Source organism: Sinohyriopsis cumingii, chromosome 7 (assembly GCF_028554795.1).
Source record: "Sinohyriopsis cumingii isolate HCF-2022 chromosome 7, ASM2855479v2, whole genome shotgun sequence".
NCBI classification, from domain to species: domain Eukaryota; kingdom Metazoa; phylum Mollusca; class Bivalvia; order Unionida; family Unionidae; genus Sinohyriopsis; species Sinohyriopsis cumingii.
In genome coordinates, this window is record NC_142967.1 from 136,853,646 (window position 1) to 136,876,361 (window position 22,716).

The 22,716-nt window shown below is 37.0% G+C and overlaps 1 protein-coding gene across 2 annotated transcripts in view; it reads right to left on the reverse strand.

Moving 5' to 3' along the window:
* The window catches only part of LOC149796212 (uncharacterized), a 55,091-nt gene that overhangs the window by 1,208 nt on the left and 31,167 nt on the right, over positions 1 to 22,716 (reverse strand). For both annotated transcript variants that reach the window (XM_089966168.1, XM_089966169.1), the window contains exons 2-3: positions 3,892 to 3,972; positions 3,118 to 3,227 (exon numbers count right to left, since the gene is read on the reverse strand). In XM_089966168.1, the coding sequence (XP_089822294.1) occupies positions 3,118 to 3,227; positions 3,892 to 3,972 (191 nt within the window). The remainder of the gene's footprint in view (positions 1 to 3,117; positions 3,228 to 3,891; positions 3,973 to 22,716) is intronic.

Genomic DNA, 22,716 nt, shown 5'->3' on the forward strand with positions numbered 1-22,716 from the left:
TAGACTCTCTTGCCTGTGTGCCACGTTACCTGATCACATTAATCACTTAAGGTCTCTTGCCTGTGTGTTACACCAGCACCTGATTATATTAATCACTTAGATTCTCTTTCGTGTGTGCTATATCACCTGAATACATTAATCACTTAGACTATCTTGTCTGTGTGGTACATCACCTGATCACATTAATCATTTAGACTATCTTGTCTGTGTGGTACATCACTTGATCACATTAATCGCTTAGACTCTTACCTCTGTGCTACATCACCTGAATACATTAATCACTTAGACTCTTACCTGTGTGCTACATCACCTGAATACATTAATCAGACTCTCACCTGTGTGCTACATCACCTGATCACATTACTTACTTACATTCTTCTGATTATGTGCTACACATATTTAGAGACCCACATTCACTGGACTGTGGACGTCATCAGCACCTGATCACAGTAATCACTTAGACATTTGACTTTGTCCTACAGTATGATAAGATAAAAACTTTTCGGGGGTATCGATTCGATGTATCTTCTGTACCTTCTCGTTCATATTAAAACTGACGTGATATTCCTTATGATGTAAATTTAATATAGGCCATGAAACATTTTTCTCGATTACCATGGTGGTTAAACGTTCAATAGGGGGTCGTCCATTAATTATGTCAACAAAATGGGGGGGAGGGGGTTTGAAGAAGTTTGACAATTGTTGACATGGGGGAGGGGGAGTTCAAGGTAAATTGACGTCAACAATGTTGTTTTTTACAATAAATTTAATAAATCAAAAAATAGGAAATTAGTCGGTGCGTTGGTATGGCACACACTCGCTCGCCCGTCAACAGCCCACCAGTTTAATCCTAAACCGGTTGAGCTCTTGCCAAGGAAGTCATAGTTTTGCATCATATTTTGTTTTTATTCATTGTAGATTGTAGACTGTAGACAGATTTTTAAGGGAAGTTGTTACTAAATCGTCGGGTGTATCGGTTCCACAAGAAATTAATGAATCAGCCACTATGCCCATTATAACAATTGAGGAACATTTGGCTTCCCCATGGGAAGATGATAGAAGCTAGAATATAAACTCTCGATTTTTTCATGAATTCAAAGTGTTATAGTCAATTTCAAATCTGTTAAACAAGTTAAAAAAAAATGTATTAAAATTTATTTGTAGACCTTTTAATTTCCATAATTCTATTTTTAGCATAAAAGCCAGCCGTATAAAATATTGTTAGTGTGTAGGGGGGGGGGGGTAAAATTTTATCAGGGGGGTCACTGAAAGTTTGACAGTTGTTGACAAGGGGGGAGGGGGGGTAAAAAATTGCCTAAAAATTGTTTACATAATTAATGGACGTCCCCTAGGTTCTGAGGCTAAGATATACTGGTTTACATTCAAGACCCACAAGGAAGTCCTTTACTTAGTGTGGTCTTAAAATGGTTCGCGCACAGCATTTATTCTGCAAGGAACTTATCATTTTAGAGGTGTAATTATCAGTCATGTTATTTTCTTGACCTTAAGAAAATCTAACCGTTGCTTATTTTAAATTTCTAAAAGAGACTGAAGGACTCACGGTACTAATTATATGGAAACATGGGAACCTGTCTAGAACTGTCAGTAGATAAAATAGTGACTATATGTATTTGGCTAGCCAGAGTTGGTTCATAATCTCAAATAAAATTCTACTGAGAGAAAAAAAAAATATTTTTTTCAGAATTTATTCTATTTGCAACAGAAAAAAATAAAGTCAGTATTTTACTGATGGAATTGCAGTCCTTTTACAGACAAACTCATTACTGAAATTAATGCCTGATTATGTAGGTCAAAATTTGGGCCACATATAGATAATAAAGCATGTCTCATGAGTCATGACATACGGTTTTCTCCACTAGAAGCTTACAACAAGAATGGGTCTGTACTGAGAAATGTTAGGTTTGATCATGAGCATTTAGAAATTTTTAGTTATTGAATTTTTTAAATCATGATCTTTCGATAGATTCGCTATGGACGCTGAAATAATATCACCGGGAGTCCTAAACGAATTTGCAGATTTCCCATATGATGTGGATCCTAATAGGATAAAGAAATATAATTCATTGCCAAGATTTTATGAAGTTGTCTTTATGAGTTATCCCACTTAGATGTTGTATGATTCCAGTGTTGAACGCGAACTTATTTGACTCGAAGTACTATTTCAGTTCCTGTAATAAATCTATGCAAACACCATGCTATTATTTTATTTTTTATTTTTAAATTTCTGGGTGCTCATGATCAAACCTTTATTGTTCAGTATACATGACCCCCGGGATAAAAATTTCTGGGCAAAGCTATATGAGCCGAGGGAAATGTTCTGGATCTACTTGTGTTAACATGCGCTATTCGCACCAAACAGTCAGGTGATAATTTCAGTAATGAGTGTTCCAAACTCAATTAATTTAAAGGACTGAAATGACATTAATAAAACAATGTCTCTAATTTTCCGTTAGAACTAGTATTACTTCTCAAAAGATTCTTTTTACTAAAATCGAACTTTCATTATCAACCAATCCTGGCAAGCCAAACCCGTACATACTCCATTTTACCCATTTCCAGACTGCTTCCCATTTTGCCATACCGTCAGTAGCGTGAGTTCAACAGTGCCAGGCTTCTAACTACGAGAGAAAATCACCCATTAATCCTATATCTCGCTGTATGTCGTGAGAGAAGTGTAGGATTTATAGACCGTTTCTCTGTTGCATATAACTTGGCTCATAAGCGAAATTCCAGAAACCGGGAATAAAGTAGCCAAACGGAGTTTGGAGGAGTAATCTCCGGAAAAACTCCTACATTACCACTGATGCCTTGATGATAACGAATCAACAATCTGATTTAGGATTATCTGAGCTGGCATCCCCCATCTCGAAATTTCATTAGAAGTTGACCTGTTACACCTGCCTGCTTACATACACACATACAGACATAGGAAATCTTTAGAAATTGAGGCTCAGTATTCGACTTACCAATCTGTACTTTTTTATCTTCTTTATAACTAAATTCTGGTTACTTCCTGCATTTATTGGATTCATTTGCTTGTATATAAAACATACATGCAGCTCCATATCCCAAAATGGTGTTTTATATCACACATACCTCCGAGTGTCTGAGTTTTTGGCTCAAAGTTTCCAGGAAAGCTTTTTCTTTTGTTTCTTCTTTTGCAATAGCTGCTTGAATGCTCTGTGTGCTCGCTGTGCCTCCAAGAGCTGCAATAATAATAATAATAATACCAGTGTCGATGATGTGCTTGCTTAATATTTTACTTTTATATATAATCACTTGTTTGGAAACATTTGTAAACTACGTACGAGTTGTACAAGCATTCTTTAAGGACTCGCGGTACTGATTAACTCCCACATAAATCTATGAGATCATCTTCATTTTACACATTTAACAACTTTAAATGTATGGTTTTCCATGATCAAACCAATGGCTCGCTGCAGAGAAACAGGCTTGATACAAGTTTTTTGTGGAGAAAACCATATCAGCCGCGGCATCGTTATTATCTACATGTGTTACTATATGTATTTTTTATTTCGTATCAGTAGAATCGGATGCTAATTTCAGTACTGAGTGTTCCAAAGTCAGCTCTGTATGAAACGACGAAAATTGCATCAATGGAACATTGCCTTTTCTTTTTTTTTTTTTTTTTTCTTTTTTTGTTTGGTGTTTAGTTACATCTTGGCTAAGCTCTCAAACGATTCTTTTGCTAATATTTTACTTGTCATCAGTAACCAATCATGGACCTTCAAATTCGTCTTTGTACTATTTTAGGTTCACTCAATTCTAGACTGGTTGCCATTTATCTGTATAATTAGTGCCGTGGGTCCTTACAGACACTATGTAAAAGGGTGGAATACATGTACTTACGTCCCTGGATGAAAGAGTGCGTTCCTGGACAGTGTAGAAGTATGACATAATGGTTTGGTCGATGAAGATTTTCTAAGTACCCTGAAAGTAGAAACAAAAAGGAATTTAACTAGGACATGCTCTCATTGCAACGCCTGATCGGGTCAAGTGTGTATGTAGGGGGTGGGTGTGGGGTTTCCAACATTTCGAAAGGATCCTGACTTTCATCGAAAGGGCACCAAAGCAAAAGTGTATGTGTCTATTTACTCGATGTGTGCATAATACAAATTAAACGTGGCCAAGAATAAAACGATGGTCAAATTTCAAGTGACAAGTGACTACGTTTGTGTATGTAGAAGGGTTTTATTGTTTGGGGTTTTTTTGGGGCGGGGGTTTGTTTGTTTGTTTTTTAGCCGGGGAAAGGTCCGGACCCTCACCCCTCCTATCTGACCCTGCATTAAGTGGAACGTATATCGGGGAAAATAAATTGTGACGGAATCGGAGTCATTGCAACACAATGCCGCCGTCTGTTAAATGCCAAATTTAGTATTAATGAGTTATAATGTAGTATTCATTATTAATTTTAATTAGTATTAATCTTCTCCTCCTATTTCACGTTGAATTGTACTGCACATTCTGTACGTCACAAATACACTGTAACATATCTTCAACCATCTTCCACTTACAAGACTGTTCAGTTAAGTAATCGATGTAAATTTATCCACAAATACCCACTCTAATGTCAAGTCTGTCGGAGTTAAATACTGAACTGGGTCTTGAGTCAAGACTAGAAGGAGATAGGGTCTAGTCGGGTTCAACGCCATTTTTCAGCACATGATGGGCTATACATGGTGACCAGTATATTTTGGTGGAGGAAGGCCCTGGGAAGAACAACCGACTCACAGGAACCTATTGGCAAGCTTTCTCACATACCTATGTTGGTCGAACCGAGACTCGAACTCAGGCGGACAGAGGTGAGATCTGTGATTCAACTGCATAAACGGGTGCCTTGGTCCACTCGACCAACGGAGACCGTCAAATATCAGATTCGGAGGAGATGGAAGTAGCAAGGGATTCAAAAGACTAGTGCACAACATCGTAATTTTTAATTAGTTTCTCTTCATATTTATATCTTGAAACATGTCATCTACCCAGACTGAAATATTTTGGTGGTGTGGGTCTAACGTCATTTTTCAGCACACGATATACAATACAATTCGGCCAGTATAATGTCAAGGAAAAACCCGGAAAAACCCCGGTAAGATCCACCGCTCCATGAGAAGCTACTGGCAAGCTTTCTGACATACACACGTTGGCTCAGACGCAGACTCGAACCAATGCGGACAGAAGTGAGATATATGGAGGGGGATTACCGCCATAATTATATGCGTGTATTTCCTAATCTTCCTTGATGCATTATTGTAAATGGCTGCTTGCAAGTGCTACTTTCATAATTATATCAATGTATATTGTATTTCCATTGATGCAAATTTGTACGTGGCAGTTTGCAAGTGCTACTTTCCTTCTGCATTATTGTAAATAATAATTGCATTATTGTAAATAATAATAATAATAATAATAATAATAATAATGAGGACTTTTTATAGCGCCTAATCTTTAGAAGCTCTAAGCGCTTTGCAACATTAGACAACGCCTATAAGATAAAAAAAAAAAAACATAAAATAATATTATTACAAAAACAAACTCCATGAAATTAGAAAACATTAAAAAAAAAACATGCTGAAAATAATTCAGGTAGGAAATATTATTAGGTTTTTAAGTTTGTTCTTGCAGTCGAAATAAGTGAGTTTTGAGAGCCCTCTTGAATATGATCACTCTGTCTTTGTGTCTAAGTTCAGTGAGCAATCCATTCCACGTTGCTGGGCCCTGGTATGCAAAAGAGCGCTGTACATATGACTTTGTTTTCATACTTGGAATAATGAGTATACGATTGTCAGAAGAGGAACTTAAGTATCTTGCTGGTGTGTACACATGGGTGAGGTCGGATAAGTATGTTGGACTAGAGTCCGACAGTGAAACGTAGCACAGAGAACAAATTTTGTGTTTGATTCTGGACCGAATGGATAGCCAGTGTGGGGTACAGAGCAGCAGGGAGGTGTGCTCTGATCGTGGTACTCTAAGTATGATCTGAGCAGCTGTGTTTTGAACTTTTTGAAGTTTCTGGAGTAGATATTGAGATGAACCAGAGAGAATTGAGTTACAATAGTCCAGTCTTGAAAGTACTAATGAACACACAAGTGTTTTAGTGGCATCAACTGAAAGATATTTGCGAATTGACCTGATGCGTCTCAGCTCAAGATATATGCAGCCTTGCATATGTTCATGACATGTTGGTACAATGTGAGAGTACTGTCCAGAGTAACGCCTAGGTTTCGTATTGATTGTGTGAATTTAATGTTGGCGTTGATGATATTTATTGTTTGAGGTAAAGGATGTGAATGAGAAAGTCTTTATGTTTCGATCAGAATGACCTCAGTTTCATCATCATTCATCTGCAGCTTGTTACATCTTATCCATGATTTCACAACAGAAATGCACCTCTCTACACCTTGGATGGTAGCATCAACTTCAGTTGGGTGGCTAGATTTGTATATTTGGGTGTCATCAGCGTACAATTGGTGAGACACTGGATGATAATCTATGATACTTGAGAGCGACTGAGTGTATAGAGTGAAGAGAACAGGTCCAAGAACAGACCCCTGTGGAACACCACAACATAGATCAACTGGGCTGGAGTGTATTCCATTTGCAGATACATTTGCAGATACAATTTGTGTCCTGTTGACCAAGTAGAACTTGAACCACAGTAAGGCTGTATCATTAATGCCAAATACATGCTGGAGACGGTGAAGTAATATATCATGGTCTATTGTGTCAAATGCTGCAGCCAAATCAAGGAGGGTGAGGACTGTAATCTTTCCGCTATCCAACGCAGACAGAATGTCATTAACTACTTTTAGAAGAGTAGTTTCAGTACTGTGGCAAGGGCGATATGCAGATTGCTAAAAAGACTGTTTGAATTTAGATGAGACACAAGCTGGGATAGAACAACCTTTTCTAAGATTTTTTATATGAATGGGAGATTAGAAACTGGGCGGTAGTTCTTTAAATCGTCATGGTCTAGTGTTGGTTTCTTCAGCAGAGGCTGTACAATGGCAGTTTTGAAAAATGATGGGAATTCCCCGGATGACAGAGAGGTATTAATAACATCAGTTAGTGAAGGCAATACTGGATCTAAGCACTCAAGCAGCAGTGATGTTGGAACTGGATCAAGTTCACATGACTTTGGTGCACTTTTCGTCAGGATTGTACGTACGAAATCCATAGAGACAGGTTCAAATGCTGCTAATGGTTGCCGCTCAAATTCTGTATCCCAACTGTATGGTGACGACAAGTCAATCGAAAGTGTGGTGTCAGGCTTATCTCTAATGGCTTGTATTTTGCAAATATGTTCGGAAGGTCGACTGGAGAAAAGGTAGTTGGAAGTGGTGTTGATTTGTTCCTTGACATTAGCTTGTTAGTAATCTCGAAGAGCTCTTTGCAGCTGGAACTTTCCATGATCTTAGTAGTGTAGTGGGCTGATTTCGCTGCATGGACTATATTTGTGACATTCTTCTTAGCGACTTCATAAATTTGCTTATGAATAGTGAGTTTGGTGGAAAGCCAGAGCCTCTCAGCTTTACGGCGGTCTCTTTTAGCAGTGCGAAGCTAGTCCCTAACACTGCTATACCATGGAGAACACTTTTGAACTGATACTCTGCATTTGGTAGCTGGGGCATGCTTGTCAAGCAATGAACGCAGACAGTTATCGAGTTGTTCTGCTGTAGGAGTTAAGCAAGTTGTTAGGTTAGCTTGGATGTCGTGCATTAGTTTGGTTCTATTTATCATATGGAGGTTTCTCTTAGTAGCAGATAAAGGTGGAGGGTTAGGGACTGATACGTCAAGATCACATATAATGCAGAGGTGATCTGATGCAAGTTCATGGGATACCAGGGAGGACCGTAGAATGTTATCATCAGGTCTATGAAGAATCCAGTCTAAAATGTGACCATGTTTATGGGTGGGTTGGGTAACTGACTGTTTGAGGTTGAAAACATTAATGGAATCTATGAGTTTTGATGTATTTGAGTTTCCGGGACAGTCAAAGTGAAAGTTGAAATCTCCAAGAATAATCAGGTTGCCACCTATCGAATTTCCATAGTCCAGGAGATTCGGAAACTGCTCCAAAAAGAGAGAGTCAGCCAGCTTGTTTTTTCAACTAGGAGGAGGGCGGTATAGGCAGAAAAAATGGACTGAACTTTGCTCCAGTGTGAGTGTGGTTTGGACTAGTTCAAACGATGTGTGATCGAAATTGAATATTGTGGTGTAGTTAAGACGTTTTATCATGGAGTTTTTTGTGATGACAGCAATTCCACCTCCGCGAGAATTACGGGGGAACGACTTGATGGAGTAACCAGTGGGTGTTAGATCCGCACACTTGGGCTCATCGCCTGATGTTTTTAGCCATGTTTCTGTCAAGAAAAATATGTCAACATTGTGGTCATTGATAAAATTAACTATTTCTGTGCGCTTTTCCGGTGGTCCTACTGACTGGGCATTGAATAATGCAATGCGCAGAGGTATTTCTTGGATAGTTGATACAAAGGTTGACAAATTGACAGGGATTTGAATTAGGTTATCTAAATTCACGATCGAATTTTTTGTTTAAATTGTTGAGCCGAAATAAGGGAGATAACTGGAATTATTCTTCCTGTTCTACGCCGGCCAGCTTTGAAACAACGTTTCTTTTTTCTCTTCTGTTTACATTTAGGTAATGATGAATGTAGTCCCACTTCGTTTAGTCTAGAGCACAATGTAGTGTGGAGAGCCAAGGAGTGATCATTTAAAGTAATTAATGAGGGTCCATCGTAGCATAAACGGGTTGACTGGCGAGTGTCAAGTGATGGCGGTTTGTTCAAAAACAGTTGAGCAAGACAGCTGAGAAAAAGTCTAATTGTTCTCATTTCCAAAAGAAGGAGATGAAGAAACACATACGAATTTAACACCCAATACATAATGAACACAATAACATAGATGAAAACAGGCAACAAGCACAAATATCATGGAAACGGCACTAAAAAACGGAACAGATGCTTCAAGCCGGTTAAGCGATAGCGGCCATCTTCTCTGTCTGCTTACAAGTACTACATTCATAATTCTAGTCATCAATTTTATATTTTTCATTGATCCAAGCTATAAATGGTTGCTTGCAAGTTTTTCGATCTACTTTCCTTCTGCGTCATTGTATGTTGCAATTTGCCATTAGTTATTAGTTATAACATTAGTTATTTTAGCAAAGCAAGGATAACGGCCATCTTCACTGACTGCTTGCAAGTGCTACATTCATAATTCTAGTCATGAATTTTCTATTTTTCATTGATCCAAGCTGTAAATGGTTGCTTGCAAGTTTTTCGATCTACTTTCCTTCTGCGTCATTGTATCTTGCAATTTGCCAACTACTGAATTTATTCTTTAGTTTGTTGTATGACAAACGCTATGTTATTTATTACAAGTTTTGTATATTCTGTTTATAAACTTTACAATTATGTCATTCCAACTGCTGTTTTCATACAGATCTGGCCTTGCAACAATGTAAATACTAAGTTTTATCAGTATAGTCTTTGTTATCCAACTCGTGTCGCCATCTGTTGTCATAATGGCATACTAGAGATTAGCAACGCATTATGACAACAGACGGCGCTCTAAATTTCTAAAGATTTTCCTTTGCCAGAAATAATTAATGCCCCCCACGGAGCTTACGGCATCCATTTTGTGTCGATAACTCTTTCAGTCCCCTTTTTAAGATGTATGTTAGCAACAAAGTTTTATTCGTCTATAAAATCATATGCTTTCTCGAAGATCTAAGTGATTTATAGCACCTTACGAAAACAAAAACGCATACACTACAGCAAGGTGGTCCATCTTTTTCAACCCCAGTTTTGAAGCACTTAAGTATTTACCTTCACCGTTTAAGAAATCTACTTCTTAGTGATATCTCTCATTACTTTGGAAACATTAGTTATTTTAGCAAAGCAAGGATCAGAAATGACAATGATATATTCCCTCGCACTATTCGTAACGAGCTTTCGTCAGACGAACCCTGGTTGTAAGGATTGCATTGTACGTCACCCATTTTGACGCACCTCACATACGTCTAGCTTTTCCTGTGATACTCTTGTACATAAGCTCCCGCGGAAAAAAAAAAACTTCAGCGCAACATCAATAGCACATTTAAAAGTAAGTTTATAGGTAAAATGACATTAAAAAAATAAGCATTCCTTAAAGGTGTTCTTATTCTTATCTTCATTTTGGAACCTATTTTACTGTGGAACATATTTTGCCGCAAAAACAGAAATAATCAAACTGTAGAAAATGATGTTCGTATCATGACACAAATGTTTACTTGTGATTAGAAGTATTAGATTTAGTGTACGATTTTTTTTTCCAAAACTTAATTTGCATTGTTAATGTACAGAACCTGTACTTTTGAAATTTTTTTTAAAAACACAGCTTTAAAACTGGTTTGCATCCTTTAAAACTGTTATCTCTAAAAGTGGAAATAAACAGAGACAAAAGATGTTACATGAGATTTTACTTTTATTTATTGTAATTCTTACCATTATCAAACCAATTAAAATTAATTATTTGGTTCAAGAATTTTAAAAATATGAATATAACACCCTTAGGTTCTAATTATTCAGCTGCTCTCTGTCACATTAAAGATTTTAAAAAAAGCTTTAAAGAATTTTTGAAATATGAATGTATTGACGCATGATTCTGACTTATTAATTGTGCTGCTCTTTGCAATATGAAAATAGTTTATTGAATGATCTATGATTAAACAAAGAGAGAGAAAATGCACCAACATCGCATATTTCATTAATTTATTGTAATTATATACATGTATCATGGGTCGATGATTGTGTTTTGGGACAGTCTTCAGCAAGTATCAACAAAAGAATTGACTTACTAATCTTACTCGATAACTATACAGGGTAGAATTTTACAGATCACTGTCGTTTTATTTGGTTTTATTCTGTTTAATTGCTTACAGGTATCCTGGGTAGTTGAGGGTGTTTTGGGACAGTCTTTTGTTAGGGTAGACATGGGGTCTTTCTTTTGGTGATAAATACCAACATGGGAAGATTTAAAAAAAAAAAAACTCTCCTGATCTTACTCGATAATTACACAATGCAGGATTTTACTGATCATTGTCTTTTTAAAGGTTTGATTCAATATAATGGTATACATGTATCCTGGGTACGTGAGAGTGTTTTCGGACAGTCTTGAGCAAGCTCCATTACTTTCAGGGTGACAGATAGAAATATTAAACTGTTTTATGTCTAATTCATGCATAAGTTGTTGGAAATAATCAAACATATAATTTGCTGTACAGATATGCGGAGGCAAACAAGTCTTAAAAACATTGCCTAAACTTTTAGAACGGTTTTTGCTTTGATATTCTTCAAAAGAACAGACTGTTGAAATCTTGAGGACGCACATTATGGTCAACAAGTATTGGTTGCTTGACTTGGTATTATGTAAAGAACCGATAGTCTACCATTTTTCTGTTAAATGGCTTGTCAAATGGTCAAATGCAGGAATAGGTTGCAGATGTGCCTTAGATATCTTCCGATTGGGGTTTCCTACCATTTGACAAGTGTAACAAGATCTATGGGACTTATAAACATCACTTTCAATTTTAGGCAAATAAAAATGATTAGGGATCTTGTGATAAGTCTTACTGACACCAAAATGACCAGCTTAAGAAGTTTTATGGGCTAGACTATGCATTTCCTGTATATATGACTTAGGAACAACAATTTGATTGTTCACTGACATCTCATCACCAGCAGGTACATCAGGTGTCTCCATTTTCTCATAATGACCCCATTTTCACAAAGTAACAAACTGGTACATGTGTGGCTTTACTTTCTAAAACTCAGTCTTGTATATTCTCTGAGGAATAGTATTTGGGGACCTATAACTCACATTTAAATGACTTGCATGCTTATAAAGTAGATGTTACTTTCTGCTCAGATATCTTGCAACTGCAGTCAGAAATTGCTAGTGGTTTCTGTTATTCTGTGAAGAAACTAACTTACTTATGAATCTCTCTCTCTCTCTCTCTCTCTCTCTCTCTCTCTCTCTCTCTGAGTGATTAAGACATTTAAATTATGGAATTATGGAATTTACCATGTCAATTGTTACAAGGCACATACATTAGGGATAAAAGGCCAAATTTAAAATTTCATCTCAGATTCATAAATACAATAGTTTTGTGAAGGTCAAAGTATCAGAAATAACAAATTAGCAAATAAAATATAATCGTTTTCGTGGCTTTTTGCTCATAGCAAGTGCAAACATTTTTGTTTTCTGCCCGCAAAATAAATCTCCAAAAAGTGAGCATTTTTGTACACTGTATATATTGAATACAGATCCAGTAATGGAATGTTTTGGGGGATTAATTCTTGAAACGGACACTATGGAATATATCCTGAGCCTTTTTGAGTCATAATTTACAAATGTATGTGGTATACAAAAGGTAATGTGTCTTGGCCAATCCAGAATTTACAGTTTTAATTCCTCAGAATTTGCAATGATGAGTGTATGTCCAATCCAAAAGCCAGATTGTGTGGAAAGCTTGTCTTCATTCAAGTTTTATTTCATGTGAAAGTGAAAAAAGGGATTGGCAAATAAATCTATAAGAACAATGTAACAAGACAATTCAGGTATTTGTTCCTTATAATTGCCTACCTGTATGATAATTTTTTTTCAGACTAATTCATCTAACAATATTGTTTTTATGAGCGATGGTTTAAATTAAACTTTTTTCTCTCTTATATTTCCTATGAAAAGTAAGACGTAGGACTTTATATTGTTTTTATTTATTTATTTTGCTTTATTGCATAGTTGTATTGTGCTGATATTTTTAGTGTTATGACAGTATTAACTTATATTTTAAATAGGATAAAATAATGATAAAATCACAGACAAATGAAAATGTTTATGTGTGGGGGTGGGGGTGGATGCTACAACAGCCTGAGCTGTGAGTAGCCTAACAAAATTTACAATTTTGTTTAGAAAATTATGGGGGGGGGGGTCTTACTCTTCTAAAAGAAAAAAATCACATCAAATAGAAATTTGTATTAATCTTTTTAACTACTACATTACTTTCATGTCCAAATGTATCAAGCAATTTTGGTTCTGTGTTGTAGCAGTAATAATACAATCAAACTGAGCTGGTTACTGGTAGCGGTAGCAATGTTATTTATATTCAATATATTATATTTTTATACTTGCTACCAAAGGAGTCTGACGTTTTATAAGTGAAGTACTTTACAATCATCTAATCTGTACTATAAATATCGCTACATATATGGATGACTACGATTTTAGATAATTAAAAAAATGTAGTTTCCAGTTTGATATCTGTTGAAATAAAGCATCTCATAATTGTATGGAAGTGTTCTTTATGTTTACATATAGAAAATATATTTCATACTCTTAGAATTTCTTTTCTTATAAAATGAAATAAGTTCATATTTTTGTAGCATATATACTTTGTATGTGATGTCCTTGTTTCAAGTCATTTGCCTCTTGCTATTTTATTGGAATTGGAGATTTAAAATGAAATTGGAGATATGATATACATGTCACAGACAACGAGTGACAATACTTGCTGACTGTTGCATAATAATCCATGCCATACATATATTCGAATTCTGTACAATTCGAATATTGACCTTACTTCTTGTTATATATATATATATATATATATATATATATATATATATATATATATATATATATATATATATATATATATATATATAATTAAACTGCCACTATAAACTGTAAGCAGTAACATTTAATTACATAGGGTTGACAAAATAAACAGAATCCTCATCTCTGTAATGTACTCGTACTCTCTCTCTCTCTCTCTCTCTCGCGCGCGCGCGCGAATAAAGAAGAAATGAACGTATGGCCTCGATTTGCAATTATCTGCAATTTGCTCAAACCTTATGAGGTCTTTACTGATAGAAAAATGTAGAATTTGCACTGCACTCTAAAATAATAAATATGTTCTAAACTGATAACATTGTGAATTAAAATATATAAACAAATTGCCAATGTGGGTATGTGAGAAAGCTTGCCAGTAGCTTCTCGAGAGTCGGTAGTTCTTTCCGGGCAGTGGCGTCACTCGGGTTGGTGTCACCCAGTGCGGTAGCTCATGGTGTCACCCCCATGGTCCTCCTTCCGTAACAGACCATACAGAATCCTTAGTAATGTCATTTTGGTGTCACCCCCTCTGATGGTGTCACCCGGTGCAGTCCGCACCCCCCGCATCCCCCTAGCGACGCCACTGCTGTGCCTGCTAGTCATGTATTTAACTATGATCGGTTATCCGCTTATGAAATCCGACTAGACCGAGCAGTGTGTGCTCTGTAAAATTTGCAATTTTTCATTTTGGTGTCACCCCTCTGAGATGGTGTCACCCGGTGCGGTCCGCACCCCCCGCACCCCCCTAGCGACGCCACTGTTTCCGGGGATTTCCCTGGTTCTTCCTCCACCATTAATACTGGCCGCCATGTATAGCCTACTGTGTACTAAAAAGTGGCGTTAAACACTACAACAACAACAACAACAAAATATGAACAAATTAGGGCCTTAAATCTTGCTTGTAAGCGGCTACCCTATTCTGCCACCGTGCGGCAGCGGTAAATTAAACAGACAAAATGTTCAAATAAAATGGGGTGGGAAGGGTCAGCGGAAATAAAACGTTGTGTAAATACATCTAATTGTATTACAATTTGATATAATTAATTTGTTTTGTGCTACTTGCAGGCTACCTCTCTTCCGAATGTTAATACTCTGAGAAATCAGCTGCTGTAATTTAATTCGAATGATATTTAAATAAGACGCCCAAACATGCCCTAAAGTGGTATAACCTCTTGTTGCTAGGGTCAGGGGAGTAGTCGTATGAGGAATTATTTTATGCTAACTTCCTTGATTCTAAATTGCAACGTGCTTGATGCTACATTATAGTCATGGTTTTGGAAGGTGCAGTTTGTGTAACTTATGATATAGCAAGTTTATAAATAGAATGTTAATAACTGACATAACACCCCTTACAAACTGACAAACTACAGAATTAATTCAGTAGATGGCAAATTGCAAGATACAATGACGCAGAAGGAAAGTAGATCTAAGCACTTTCAAGCAGCCATTTACAGCTTGCATCAATGAAGAATAGAAATTTCATGACTAGAATTATGAATGTAGCACTTGCAAGCAGCCATTGACAATAATGCTGAAGGAAAGTAGCACTTGCAAACTGCCACGTAGAATATTTGCATCAATGGAAATACAATATACATTGATAGAATTATGAAAGCAGCACTTGCAAGCAGCCATTTACAATAATGCATCAAGGAAGGTTAGAAAATACATGCATAGAATTATGGCGGTAACCCCCTCCATTGAGATAACAGTGATCAGTAAAGACTTCCGCTTTAAACCATCCGGCCACGTGGAGGCCCCACGCAGACCGAAGCAAAGAAACCTACTCAGCCACTGCTCACGACCGCTGCTCAGCCGGCTCCTTATTATGAGCATAGTAAATGACCCTATACAGCACGGCCCTTTCCAAAAAAACACCGAAAAAAGGACACGAATTAGCGTTTAATTCGCGCGCTTTTAAAAGCCTCCAGTTGCTGCGTTCCAGCAATCCTCACGTGTGTTCTTCCTTGTAAGCAAAGCATCATGCTTGCTTTGTTTGCATTAGCTACGATGAACATTAGTAAACATCTGATGAAATAATAATAAATTGTAACGACAAGTCGCATTACTTTGGAGTCTAAATTCCAAAAATAAATTAAACTGAGTTAAATAAATGAAAAGTAACGAAAACTAACCAAAATTAGATGGCTCTCAGGAAATTAACGAATAAAAAGCAATCAAAATACAAAAGTATACTTGAACGAGTATGGGGGAGGGGAAGAGTTCTTAAACGAGTATGGAAAATGGGTTTTAGTATTATTAATTAAAAAATAATTTTAGCACCTAAAACGTACCTTAAAAGTTAATTATCAAATGTAATTTAAAGAAGCAAGTGACAAGCTAACATAGCTACTGTCGTTTTTTTTTTTCTTTCTTTTCTTCCTTAAAGTTCTTCGATTTCGTTTGCAATCATGAAATTATCGTGGCAACCATTGGGCAACGCCTTTGTAGTTTTAATACTAATTGGACACCTGAAGGCTTGCAACTGTGAGCGAAACGAAACATTGCGAAGGTAGTTGATTTTATTTATTTTTTTTAAACATTTTGGCTCTTTCTCCGCTTCTTCCAATCCCACACCCCTTAAAAGCTGACTGCCTCTCCCCCATTTGGCATGAAGCTTCATAGTGTATCAAATTATCGCAATATTTTTCAAATAACTGACGATAACACTGACAATAATTATTTATCAAATAGCGTCAGGTTACAATAAAATACATATTTAATTCATTTTCAGTTTCTTTATAATTTAGAATTTTTGCTAATTCCTTTTTCAGCTAATTTAGTTCAGTTTTGCTCATTTTCTTGTATTTTTAGGTGATTAGGCATCGTGCTCTTGAGTTGCCACCCCACCCACATCACCGTTCCTCCGGGTGGTTGAGTGGTATAAGGCTCTCGCCTTTACAGATCACTCATACATCTCACCTCTGTCCACGCGAGTTCGAGTCTAGGCTTGGCCAACGTGGGTTTGTGACAAAGCTTGCCAGTAGCTTCATGTGGGTCAGTGTTTCTTTCCGGGTTCTTCCTCCACCATGTATACTGGCCGCTATGTTTAGTCTATCATGTACTGAAAAGTGGCGTTAACCCCTCGAACCCCCCATCTCCTTCCCTTCCCTAATAGTCTTGGTAAGAAAATGTATCCTATATAAAGACCCAATTACAAGTGACAGCATTTTTTAAATGTGTATGTTGTTCAGAGTGCAGGGCAGTGAAGTAACAGCTGTGAATCAACTATGCCAACAACCTCCTGGGAAACCGATAGTGGTTTAAAAAATAATTAAAAAATACATGTTCTAATGCTAGAACGAAGGTCTGTACGTTGAATCACCAGTCTCCCTTGAGTCAGACTTCTTCACTAGTCATTGTCTGCACACGTAGTTGTAGCTGCAGCAAATTATTGTTCTTGAATTTTAATTGGTACAAGTTACTGATGAAATGGGTCAAATTAGGAAGATCCTGATAGAACATCATGTGATTTGATCAGGAGTTATATTGTTTGTTACACTAGTTACTTCTAGCAAACTGTATACACACAGATCTGCAGGCGCATAACGCGTAGGCTGATCTGGGCCTATGGAGTTGGCAGTTTGACTCGACGTATCAGCGGGTACTTACGGTATTTTTGTAACAACATTATGTAGGTAAGTGTCAAATATGTCCGACCTGAAAGAAGGGTTGATTTACGATTTTTTTTAAAGACCTTTTTAATTGGTTACAAATCTGTGTCATTTTTCTTCTAACAATAACCATTAAAAATATAAACTAGGTACATGTAAACATTCGTGAGGCATTAGAATATGCCTTGTGTTTTCTGGGCCTTGTAAATAATTTTTTTATTTGCCGTCTGCTTGAACCCTTTTCTTGTAAACATGCTGTTGATTCAACAGCCCATTCTCTTAATTTAGCTACCTGCGTGATCACACAGCCTGTATATCATGTTTCAAGGAGCAAATCGCACTTATAATCCCCTTTACCTTGAACTTAAAAATTGTTCATATAAACACCGCCTTGTTCGTCACGTTGTACTGAACGAATCAAACGGGACATTCATAATTATATTTGCGTTCAACTTGAAATTGTTGAATCGTGTACGCCTCCATCTGCATGTACACCATATTTATTTACTAAATCGCTAGCCTATACCATGTACTGCGATTATTAAGTTCGGGACGTATATGCGTACGTGCACATAGGTCCACGCGCATGCCATTGCGTGTTATCTCTGTTGTTTTTGTTCTCAGTTTGATTTCTTTGTCATCCCCTATTTATATTTACACCAAATTTTAGTGCGCTTTCACTAAATAATACCACTATTACTACTACTACTACTGCTACTACTACTAATAATAATAATACTAATAATAACAGTAACAACAACAACAACAACAATAATAATAATAATAATAAACTTTATTACTGTAATATTGGCCATCAACACACTGACTCTAACTGAGAAAAAGTTTGTTTGATAAAGAGCACAAACACGTGGGAGCAGGACCGTAGAGCGATCACGGGCCCTGGGGTAATAAACACCTAGTTATTGTTCAAACAAAAAAGTTCTTCTATAAAATTAAAAAGTGTTATATCCCCGATGCCCCTCCCCCTTGTCGGCCCAGTGTAGAGATTATAAGTATTATTAATTTTCTTTGGAAATTTATAGAACTTAATGTAATTTGAGTTACAGTAAATATTCGAAGGGAAATAAGTATTTTTCAAGTTATTTTTACACTTGGGGCATTTAGCGATAAGGTGAAACTCGTCTCCTATATCTGCACAAAAAGACACTCGGTAAACATAGAGGCTATTTTTAAACCTACCTGCATTGACCATTATGATGAAAGTTTATATTTTTAACATGCATAATAAGCGATCACAATACGAAGAGTTTCAACAATTTATATAGTATGGACAACTCAAGTCGTTTCTGGTCTTATTATAAAATCGTAATATATCCACTGAATTTAAATCTCAATTTTGTTCGTGTAGCAAAATAACTTTACACCGTTGTTTTAATATAATGAAAAAGAGGTTTCTCGTCTCGCGCCTCTTAGTTTACCTAAACGTCTCCCATTACACGCATTCTGATTGGCATATATTCATTCTGAATTTTTTTTAAAGCCTCTTATTTTGACTTTCTAAATGTTTGTTGATTTTTGTATTTAAATAAGATAGGTCAAGTTGAGTGCGTGTACGTGCAGGTATCGCCCCGGTACATTCATGGCATGTGTGAATCATAAATTAAGCATGGAATTGGATATAGTGTTATGGAGAGTCGGAATAGGCTGGATTTCACAGCAGATGTGGACACGACTGATGTCTTTTGTTCTCAGGATTGGCAAGATATACATAGCGATCCGTCTTCTGCTTTTTTTGTGTTGTTTTTGTGTTGTTTTTGTGGGTTTTCTGTGGGGTTTTTTGTGGGGTTTTTGTGTTGTTTTTTTGTGGGGGTTTTTCTTACCCGCTCGTTTTGCATAGAATTCAATTGAACTCAGGACCTGCAAGAGGAATATTAGGGAGGACGCCGAGAAACCAGACACTTTTGAGTATCGGCACTAGAGAATATGCCATTACTACACGCAGAGACAAGCGAAACAACGATGACTTTGAAATATGGACTGTAAATGCTTCCGGTATAAATGCATGGGTCGGTCAAGCTTCAACAATATGTACCATCGGCGAAACTCAGAAGGAAACAACTCCTAGAGGATCGGTGAGGGTTACATCCCCACGGTTTCCTGAATCACAAGAGCTTTTACTACAACAGGAATTAAGGTCCATATTTCGCTCTGACGGATGCGTAAATCTGCAAAGATCCGAAAATCTACTTCAGATCATGAGCGATACCCGTGCATATGTGGGACGTTTCAATGATCGTTTCGACCGCTTGAAACATAAATGAAGAATAAAAAAAGTCAAATGAATAATTAAAGGCGCAAGATAACAACTTATAAGAAAGAGTCAACGATCGTACTGAATCACTTAAGTTCAGAAGTAAAACTTCTGACAAAGGAAACAAATAACTTGAAAATACAAAAAGCCCATTCCCGCAAAGGCAGCCTAATCTTCCACAGTATGCTAGAAATCAAGAGTGAAATGTGGAGCGACGCTGAAAACTCTGAATCTATAAGGAAGTCTTTGGATATAAAATAGAAAATTGAAATTGAACGAGCTCACCTTCTGCATTCAAAGCGGAATCCACGGCCAGCGATTGTTAAATTTTCTAGCTTTAAAGACAACTATGAAGTTCTAAAGAGGTACATAGAAATGTCTAAGACAACCCAAAACGAGGAACATGAAAAACAAAGAAAGGGATGAGCAAATGGAACTGATAGTTAATATCAAGATGTTCCATAGACAGCTGACAGTGCCGGATGAAACCCTGTCGAGGCCCTTATGCAGTCGAACTCATGCCCCCCCCCACCATCGCAAATTATCTCCTAATACGTTTATCAGTATTATTTTGATCCGATGTCGCTGGTCCCCTAAAAATCGTGGGTCCCATAGGCATGTGCCTAATCTGCCTATTTGGTAATCCGGCACTTTTAGCTGAAGACTTCCCAAAAAGATTACGTCGAGGGTGAACAGATCTGTATCCTTTCTTCATCCTCTATTCTTGAAATGCGACAAACAGACTTGTTACCATAAAACATTGCCTAAAACAATACCCCAAAATAGGTCTATAGTATTTACTTATTTAAAGTAGGGTTACGCATGATTTGCACATAGTCCCTGACTGTACTTACATGACCTGATTTTATTATATATTCACTTACTCACATCGTCACTTATACCTGTTAAGCTGTAAAGCAAAACGGTATAAGTTCATAGGGTAAAAACCTTGGATTAAATGTAATACTTAAAAAAATGTAATGATTGTAACTTTCCATATACCTAATAACCATGTCTGAAAACCATTGAGAAATCGGAAATAAATGAGTTGATTGCAGATTGAAATTAAGTGACTGCCAAAGTTTGGTTGCAGCGTCTGTTACCGAACCAGACTGCATGTTTGCCACATACGTCATGTTTGAATGCACAATTACACAGAATAAATAAGAAATGTCTAATAGGTAAAATGAGAACATTTAAATCATTTATTTCAAAGACTGTACGCTCTGAAGTCTGTTGGAAATGGCCGTACTATGATGATTTCTCCCCTACACAAACAATGTGTGTGTGTATATATATATATATATATATATATATATATATATATATATATATATATATATATATATATATATATATAACTCATGAAGTGAAAACACTTTCTATTGTCACCTCACTCATAACATATACTAAATAAACGTAACTGTCCTCTATTTATCCGTGCGAACAAAATGGATAGGTATTTGAACGGTTCATTGAAACATCTATTGCTTTGGTAAAAGCGTTGTACTCGTCAAGATTCAATTAGAACAGTTAAAATGACGAGCACCCATATATTCAGGATATCAATGAGCAATTCATTCCGTAGGAGGAAAATCTGTTTTCGTGCGATATATTGAAAGAGTTCATCAACGTTGTATGTAAAGCTATAAGCTCTACCCTACTCACCACTCCAGGGTTCCTGGTTTAGCAAATAACTGAACAGAGTATGAACTTTTACCATAGTATTGCTAGTTTTTTGATGATTGAGATTGGAATACTAAAATGACATATTACGATAACACATCGAAATGCTGTTGTTGTTCTTGTTCTTGCTGTTCTTGTTTGGGGCTTTAACGCCATATTTCACCCCAGGATAGACTGTAAACGGCGGCCAGTGTATCTGGTGGAAGAAGACCACCGACCCATAGGAAGCTACTGGCAAGCTTTCTGACATACCCACAATGGCACAGCCTGAGACTCCAGCCCACGATGGCAGTGATGAGATCTGTAAAGGCGAGAGCAAGAAACTCACCCAGGGTCACCCATCGAGATGCCAAGAGCTAATGGCGAATACTATGCAGCAGGAGATGACACTGACGAATATGGCAAGTTCAAACAGTCTATCATAATGTGACTGCTTGATTTAAAGAGTTTTGTTGCGGACGGTCTACATGCTTTCTGTACGACTTTGTACGAAGAAAAGAAAGCATTCGTTGGCATATAGATATACGTGGTAAGAAATAATTTAAAATTCCATGATCCAAAGGTTGTTGTAATGGTGCAAAAAGTTTCGATAATTTCACAAAATACATTCTGTCGCGGTCAGAGTGACACGTAAACATTAAGTTTGACTTATGGGCTAGACTTGCAATAACTTGCTAACTGCGAGGGATGTGACCTGCTCTTTTTGAGTCCGTTCGATACCGGTCCGACAGATACGTCAGTATAAGGCCATATAGCGGACAATGACAGAGTTGAGACAAACCAGAGAAACAAAATTTGGGTAATCTTGGGCCATTGGAAATGGATGTCATTAAATTATATTTTCCAGGATAGTTATTAATAAAGGCGGACTAGAGAGGATTATTCTGACTTCGCTGAGTATTAAAATTGTTTGGCAGTTAGAGAAAGTAATACTGATTGGCTAAGCTGACGAGCGCGCGAGTGTGTGTGTGTGTGTGTGTGTGTTTCCCTAGAATGAATTAAGGTTTTACGAAATTCCCCTCTCAAAATTAGCCAGTCTAAGTTCTGAGGGAAGCAGGAATTTAGCTCCGAGGAAAATTTATAAGCAATTTATCTCGTTAAATAAAACGTACAAGGAACGTAGGTCTGGAAGAATTTTGTTCTACCGGAGCCAGAGAAGAGACAAAGGGAATTCTATGATGATAAGTGAGAGAGGGTTCTGGAAGGCGCAGAGAGAGAGAGAGAGAGAGAGAGAGAGAGAGAGAGAGAGAAAGAAGGAAAAGAAATACGGCAACGCCGACCTATCACTAGCAGTGGATTGGAAAGATCGAAAGCAGCCAGGTGATGCTGAAATGCCGGCAATTTGAGTTCAGTCAATCACTCGAATACATGATGAAATTTGTTATATTTGTATAACCGAAAGGCTAACTGAATTTCGCATAAAGTTTGCAA